At 38.8% G+C, this 8494-nt stretch overlaps 1 protein-coding gene across 1 annotated transcript in view; it reads left to right on the forward strand.

Annotated features, from left to right (window-relative positions):
- The first annotated feature begins 5830 nt into the window (after positions 1-5830).
- MYO1E (myosin IE) overlaps positions 5831-8494 on the forward strand; it is a 91825-nt gene continuing 89161 nt past the window's right edge. The window contains exon 1 of the mRNA XM_009643835.1: positions 5831-5836. Coding sequence (XP_009642130.1) covers positions 5831-5836 — 6 coding nt within the window. The remainder of the gene's footprint in view (positions 5837-8494) is intronic.

The raw sequence follows: 8494 nt of genomic DNA on the forward strand, positions 1-8494 counted from the left end.
GAGCCTTGTCTCCCGTCGTCTCCGCTGTTTCGGATCTAAAGAGGGTTTGGCGTGTCGGTGTCCTCAAGTGGGAAAGATCCTGCGGGAAGGTAGCGCGACGCTGTTGTTGAACAACAGGTGACGCATCTCCGCCTCAGAGGGTGCTTCTGGAGGGGTTTCTGCGTGGAGACCGCTCTCCCCGAGCTGCTGTTGTCGGGCACCCCCGTCCGAGTTTCGGCCTCTGCGTCGGTCCGCCTGCGGGCGGATGGCCTGATGACAGCCAGCAAAGCAACTTGCATGTGTGCAGCGAATGCAACTCCCGAAGCTGGGGTATCCGGGCTCTGCAGCTGCTGGGTCTGTTAAATGGTATGGTATGGGGATGTGATATCGGTCAGGTGCATCACTACTACCTTGAGGAAAAAAAGTTCAGCAGTTGAACCTGGTTTAGCTTTAGTAATTAATTCCTGATGACTGATAGTAGTTTTCATCCTGAAGTAATCCAAGTAACGATTATGACTACCTGTTACACAAGAACTTAAGAGTAAGTAATGAAAAATCCTATGAGGTAATAAACTAGACTAAAATCCATAACCTTTAAAAAAGTAATCTATTAAAATCTGTTTTGAAGTGGAATACTAATGATCTGAGAAATCTAGGAAATCTTCTGCATCGTTTCTACTAAAGCTTAACTACGGTTAACTTTTAAAGATTGACCAACCTAGTCCTTGTGCCTGGTTACACCTATGTTGAGTGTGAGTCTTTGCTTTAAGTAAAGCATTGCAGTGGTTAGGAAGCTAAAATTTCTGTCACAGTTGGAGGTAGTGATACCACCAGCTCTCACAGTCCTGTTATTGGTGAGGAGCTTTGAATAAGATAGGTACACATGTTCCCTGTGAGTTGATTGTTTAGCCAGGTGGTTCAAATCAACTCTCTAACCATAACCTTTGCCCCTCAGTACTTGCTAGTTCACAGACACCTGTGGCACTTACGGACTTCCTGGTAGAGATTATGTATCATTGCCTAGGCTGCTGACATGTTAAATTGGGTGGGAAGGCCTTGGTGCAGGTCCTTCAGACATGTTTACCTGTTAACTGTAGTACTTTGAGATCAGTGAATCTGTTAGTTGATCTGCTTGTTGACTCCATTAATCCCTTTTTAATGAAAGGTTTTAATCAAAATATAGTTTTTGTAAATATACTAATAAACTAATTGGTAACATGCTTGATAAGTTTTACTTTATTAAAGTAAGAGAACTAATTTCTTCCACAAGATATCATTTTCAGGGAACTATTCAGACAGTTATTCTCCAGCTTTTAATTTGATACTGAAGTAGTCTTGAATTCATGTTTTCACTGTGAGATCTCAAGCTAATGTGAATTGCATTTTTTAACATTGTCTGTAAGTAATGATTACAACAAAACCAGAAAAGATTGTTTTTAAAACTACTGCTTTTTCTAAGAATTATGCCCAAATGATTGTTTGATAATAATTTTGTAGCTTAGAAAGATGGCAGAAGGATTGCCGGGCAGGACTTACTGCTTACGAACATGAATTGTGATTCATGACTAGTATCCTGAAACTTTATACTTGTTCTCTGTGCTGTATAAAAAATTCATGTTATTTCCCTTATTTCTGTCTTGACAATTTTGACTGAGGGGGTGGTGGTGGAAGCAGAATGTCATAAGTTGAGTCTTTTCTGCCATATTGTCTCTGCAGACCTTAGAGCAAACTTTTCCTGTTCTGGCAGGGTCCCCAGTGTGGGGTGCTGAGTTACCACCGACATCAGTTGTAGTATTTTCATGCTTCTCAGGCAGTCTGATACAGCAGAGCGTATAAAGGTGATGCTGGTGTAAACGTGCCTTCTTCTCTAGCCTCTGTGCCATGGTGCGTTGCCCTGCTCAGGTCTGCTGGCAAGTTTGTGCAGTTCTGTGCAACTTAGTGATACGTATGCACTCTTTTGCTGGTTTATTTTTAATCTAGATCAATATCTATATCCAGTTAACAGTGTGGTTTCAGGAGGAGATCTGCAGACATAGAATGGGTGAGCAGTTTCATGGCTGGATGTTGCAGTACAAGGTGGGGATGAGAAACAGTGGGGCTAAACTGCAATCAAAGCTGATGGTTTTTAAGGAACATATGGCAACCATTGAAATTTTTGTCTTGAAATGCATCCATTTTATTAACTTTGCATTTCAATTTTTTAAACTCAAAATAAAGTAGAACCTCTAAGAGCTTAGGTGCAACTTGTAAGTCTTCAAAAATGCGTATTGTGTAAGTGTAGAGTGTCCCACTCCAGTGAAGGACTTGATCCTTAATGCTCAGGACACCTCTCAGCAAAACTAAGCTGAAACTTGCTTGAAGTGAAATGTGAGGTCAGGTGAACTTTATGCAACATTTGCTTTTATACTGTGAGTTTAGACCTCCGTAGTATCATTAGGTAGTTCATGGAGATGCATGGGAGGATCTTATCTGGAGTTGGGTAGAGAATCTGTATTGTGTTACAAAAATAATCTTGTCACATTAATGTGACAATGTGATCTTGAACCTTTCATTTAAAGTAGTTCTGTAAAACTTAAGGATAAAACATCGAATGCTAATCAGCAAACATAATACTGTTTCTAAGGCATAAACTGCTGTCATATTTATTAAAAAAACCAAAAGAAAACAGAAAACCAAATAAACACCCTGACAACAACCCATGATCAACTTTCCTGTATTGGCATAATCTCTGTTCTAGATTACTACTTCCAAAGTTTTGCTGGGGAGAGTGAGAAGGGAAGGCTCCAAGGGAAAGCAGGTTCAGTGGTATCTGGAGCAACTCACAAATTGTCAAGCAAGTCAGGGTTGTCTAATTTACTTATGTTAAGAAAAAAAAAGTGCTCATATCTTGCCTTTAACCAGCATGTCGATGCTAAGCATTTTTCTGTAGCATTGCAGTCAGTATGTGCATTTTATCTGGGCATATTTGGTTTCTATTTCTTCAACAAAGATGGAAGGTTGATTCTTAAAAAGGAACCTTTTTATAGCAGTTCAGCATAGCTTGATATCAGTAGAGGTCAGATACTATTCATAGCCCAGTCCAGCAAGATGCTGGGGATGTCCCAATTACATATAATGCTTATGAAAGTCTGCAGAAATGAAAAGGACTCAATTAGCCTGAAAGAGCTTGCTAGCCTTTAGGATTTGGTCCTAAAATAATTAGTGTAATGCGAACTGGGACCTTATACTATCTTACATTTTTTTCCTGCAAGAAAGTCACAAGCAAGACACTGATGCTTCTGTACTTGAAGGGTGCTTTTCTGTCTGGTGCCGCAGACTGTAGCGTAAGCTCAAACCTTGCTCTCTGCCAAATGTGGAATAGTAGCAAGGGTAACAGCATGTGCTTCACATTATGTCTAGAGGTGCATTAATGGAAAAATCTTCCAGCTATATGATGTTGCTGTCTGGCCGATATATAAAATAAAGCACAGTAGCATGTTCAATATCAAAGCTAGTGATTCATATTTGATGTGTTTTGTTTAGGTTTACATTGTGTGTGTGCTTGTCTGTTTCTAGTTTAGAACTCTAGAATGGTTTATGGATATATTGTGTATTTTAGAGCACTTTTTCAGAAAACACTAATGTATGCAGAATGTTGCCCAAAAGCAGCTTTTGCAGCTAAAAACCAAACGTGATTGTGTATGTATGTATGTCATAAGCATTTTTCTCATAATTTATTTTGCCTTGCAGAATTGCTTTCCCCCGCCCCATACATAACTAGCTTGTTGTGAAGGAAATGGGGTGACAATGCTATTAGTACTTCAAACTATTTGTAGCCACTTTTTCTTACCTTGAAGGGATTACTTGCCCCAGTCTTACTGCCCCATCTTAGTGTTGCTGCTCTTGTGGAATGGGGAAAGTTAAAACAAGCTTTTTAGAGCCTTTGTGATAGCTGGTCAGTGAAATATTGTCAGGCTTTTACTGAGTTCTCAGTAAAATCTAATATTCTCATCTTAACATGGAAAGTGTGTTTCCTTGCTTGAAACACTAAGAAGTTGCACATGTCTTTAGAGAAGTCTTCTCAGCTCCTTTTGTAATAATTTTAAATATTTTTCCTTCATAAATACCAGTTTACTCTCTTGCCAGTTTTAGGAGTTAGTGTAAAAGTGACATCAATCTAAATGGTCATGCACTGCTCTATCCACGTTATATGAAAGAATAAAGGCTTTTGTACTTTTCTATTCCCAATTTCAGCAAAAGGAATCAGAAATGCCTGCATGTTTAGATTTGCCTTCTGATGTTGTATGCCTGTATTACTGTTGTATAGATAGAGAACATGCAAATAAACATCCTCAGAGCTACAGAAGAATCCTTTATATCAATAAAACCTAATTAGTTTTTGATGCTGCATCTGATGAGGAAGGGAGCAAAAAGGTAAGAGGTAATCTTTTCTCCTGGGCTCCTAGCTCTTACACTTACTTTGCCAAGGACCCCAGGTGGCCCTGGTAGTTCTATGAGTTGTTCTGACACATCATTGTAGTTTTGCTGATAGAGACTAGCCTGGTATCTGGCTTACTGTGGCCTGTAAGTTGTCAGGTTTTTGCTTACCCTTTGGTTCTGGTTGTTGCCACAATACATGGCTTATATGTGACAAATTGATCTGCTTTCCTTTTCAGTTTCCTAAAACGCTATTGTAATGCAATACTTTAGTCTGCTTTTTTTAGCAAGCTGGATTCTAGATCTAGATGGTGTGTGGCTACTGGAAAGCATTAAGATCTATGTTGGAAAGGGATTTTGCACCTAATTAAAACGAGTCTTGTTCTGGGAGTTAACAGTCCATGACTAAAAGGAATAAAATCAAAGCAGCAGTTTTCAGAACTGGGAATAGTGTGGTGTGTGTTTTTTAAAAAAAGAAGGATTTAGAAAATGGTTTAGTCCCTCTGCAAACACAGAAATCACCAGGCATAGGCTTTGGCAAGAAAGGGTTGTCTTGCACTATTGTTAAATTTTTGAATGAAGCCACTTTGTACTATCTAAAGTCTCACCTTCAAAAGAGCAACAAAGGTTTACATCAGTGTGTGTAAAGGGCTAAACTTTTGGGGGAAAATCATATAAAGGTTCTCTTAAACATTTTTTCATCTTTGGGAGGTCATTAATTTCCTTGCTATACTATTGTCTGCCAAGGAGCTTTTCTGGTCAATGCTGGTCACTAGCAAATGACCAGAATTCCTATTATCTTGTGGAAGTGTCTTTTTTTTTTTTTTTTTTTTTTTTCTGCTTCTGTATGGAGAAGTATTACAGGTGTATGGGCTGCTTGCTAATTTTTGAAACTGCTGTAACCAAAGGACTCTGTTAGCTGTTGCATGTTGTTTGGCTTTTATTATTTTTACTATATGGGTAGTATTTACAAATATAAGAAAAACATGGGAGAAGGTAAACAAGAATTTTTTCCCCATCTTAAGATCAGAACCAAGAGCTGTCTCTTACACTGACAAGTTGTTTAGACATTCACCTCACCTAGTTGTTAGGACTGTTGTGCAATCTTAGCCTCCTGTTGCACTCCTGGGGGAGCTTGGGTGTGAGGAGCTGTATTTTAGTCAGACCTTCCTGGGCTCCATTCAGGGTTTCCTATCTCCTGCTCCCTTCCCCCACGTTCCTGAGATGCCAATCACTGTCCTGCCCAGGAAATATGGCTGTTGTTCATCTTCTGACTCATCCTTATCTTCTGGCTTTCCTATCCTCCACCTACTGATTTCCTACCCTTCTCCTACCTTCACCTCTTTAAAAATGCAAATACCCCTTGGGGAGACCAGGTGTGCAGTCATGTCCTGGCAGTGCATGTGATCCATTCTCTCTGCTTGACTAAGTCGTTATGGCGGTAGGAAAAGGTTTCTTAGCCTAGGGCATTTCCATGCACTGAACTTTACAGGTATTTTCCGTCTATTTTATTAAATATGCGTCATACAAATGTGTAAATGGCTTTGGAGTTTGACTGCTTCATGTACAACAGCAAGTACATCTAAGCTCAAGATTATGTAATGTATGTAGCCTAGGAAGGGGTGTGTGGTCAAGGATCTTTTTCCAAAGACATAGTGGTATTTAATTGGCATCGAAACCATTCGTGGATTGGGTTCATAATCTATAAAGTGTATTTCTAAAAAATCTGAATTGAAACTTTTTTATTTGGAACTGAAAATGCTTTTTTAAACCCAATGGGAGAGCTGACTAGGAAAGCAGTATGGGTAATTGGAGCATGAGTCAGTTATCACAAGTGATGCTTATTGGGAAGCATACTTCAGAGGTGCTTTTAAGCATGAAGAATTACCTGCTAACATAACTTACTAAATCCAACAACTAAATGTGAGCTTTAAAGTTAGCGGATCTTGAGCATGCTTTGTGATCAACACCATTCTGGAAGCGTAGAAGGGACTATAAAACAGGTCTGGTGCTTTGCTCTCCTGTCATCTTCAGCTGCCAGAAGGGTCTCTGGTGAAAACCACTTCTGGCTGTAAGGGGAACAATGTGAAAGGCGACGGCTTTATACTCTTGGGGTGGGAAGATGATAGATCTTTCTTTAGCTTACTTCATCAAAAAAAGAACATAAATGGTTTACGCAAAAGCATGTGCTTCTAGAAGCTATTTTGGTGCTTTGTTCAGCAATCTGAAGTCTAAATGAGAGGTTTTTGCTGGCATCCTTCAAACGACTAGCAGTCCTGTAGCTGCACTTGTCCCTGTACAGGAAATGTGAGGGTTTTTTTCCTTGCCAGCTCAGAACCACTCACTGAATCACCTTCATCAGCTGAGCCTGAGTCTAACGAGTTCTCGGTCAGCCTTGTCTAATTTAAGCATTGAAGTCATATTCAAGTCTGAACAATGCAGCCTGATATCCTTTATAAAACATGTCAAATGTTCTTAACACTCAGGATTTTAAATTTTTCATCCTTATGTCTTATGAAGTAATATGCTGCCAGATGTTTGATCCTGCTGGGACAGTCTTCTGTTTTCAATCTGACATTCCACAACATTTGTGAGGCTTTAAATACTAGGCAGTTCACCAGTGCGCACTGTTATCTTTTGCAGTGATTTATGTGTTTTCCTGAGCTTTGAGTTGTATATTGTTAATAACAGAAATACGGAAAAATGGAGGTTCTCTTGTTATTACTCTTGTCAGTAATATATTTGCAGTGCCAAGCAGTAGTCAAGAATGTCTCATCTTGTTTTGTTTTGGTTTTTTTTTTTTTTTTTTTTTTTCTGCCTTGAAGGATACAAGTCTGCACAAATGCCTAAGTGCTTCCAAATTTGCTTTGGCGGTAACTCTTAACCCTGTGTTATTCCCAACTTTCTAAAGAAGTATGCTGATACAAAGTGTATTTGAATTTCTTTTGACAAATGCTGCCAACACATTTAAAGTCCTTGGGGTTGTGACCCCTGTACACTCTGATAGCTCATTTGGTATGAAGTACTACTGGTCTGGGGGTTAGTGGGAAGATTCCAAGGGCAAAGGTTTACCTAAGTATTGTAAACATGTATGTACATATGTATATGTACAACATTAGCATTCTGTTAGCTATTGGGCTTTGAGCTGTTGTGGTGGTTCTGGCATGTGCTGAACACCTCTTCATCACTCAGGTTTTGGACTATCTTATTGCAGATGTTTTTGTATACGAAAATAATTTCATTTGCTATGTGAAAGCAGTGTTCTTGTGGTATATTGAAGGATTACTTTCATTAAACCTAATCTTAAGGGCCATTTCATGGTACTTGAGCAAGTGCGTGCTTCTGAGTACTTGTTTTTTCTTCCAGTGTTCGAGAAGAATTTTGTTTGTCTGTTTCTCAGTCATGAAAGAATTTGTTTTCCTGTACCATGTTCCCAGCTGTATTCAGTACATACAGAAAGGGAAATATGCAAAAGCATTTATAACAATAATTGAAAACAGTCATCTTTATAGTACAGATATACTCAAATTAAATGGAGGATTTCCAATTTGGTGAGATTCATTCCAGAAAGAATATAAAGCTACAAAACCACTTATCCTGGCTTTCTGAGCACAGAGGTACTGTCTGTCTGCATAGTCTGAATTAATAAATAATTCTACAGTATCTTCTGATAAGGCCAATGAAATATATGGATTTTGCATAATTATTTCTACTGTCTTGGTATTGGCACTTACGAATTGCTGTCTAAATACAGATCATGTTTTTGAAGGAACTAGTGATAGGATGCAATCATCTAGAACTAATTAGTCACAGGAATCCATCATTGTATTAAACTTGTATCATACTTAGTTCTATAATTTTTATTGATTCTTGATAGTACAATTTTTATGGAAGCAAATTAGACTGACACAGTACTGCTGTCAGGAAACTTCTGATACCTTTCCTACCATAATTTGAATTAAAATTTGGATACTGTGGAAACTGATGTATTACAAAGCATGATTGTATTACTGTGCTGATTTTGGCTGGGATAGAGTTAATTTTCTCCATAGTAGCTGGTATGGGGCTATGGTTTAGGTTCGTGCAGGAGACCATGTTG

Source organism: Egretta garzetta, unplaced genomic scaffold (assembly GCF_000687185.1).
Source record: "Egretta garzetta isolate BGI_Z169 unplaced genomic scaffold, ASM68718v1 scaffold287, whole genome shotgun sequence".
Taxonomy (NCBI): domain Eukaryota; kingdom Metazoa; phylum Chordata; class Aves; order Pelecaniformes; family Ardeidae; genus Egretta; species Egretta garzetta.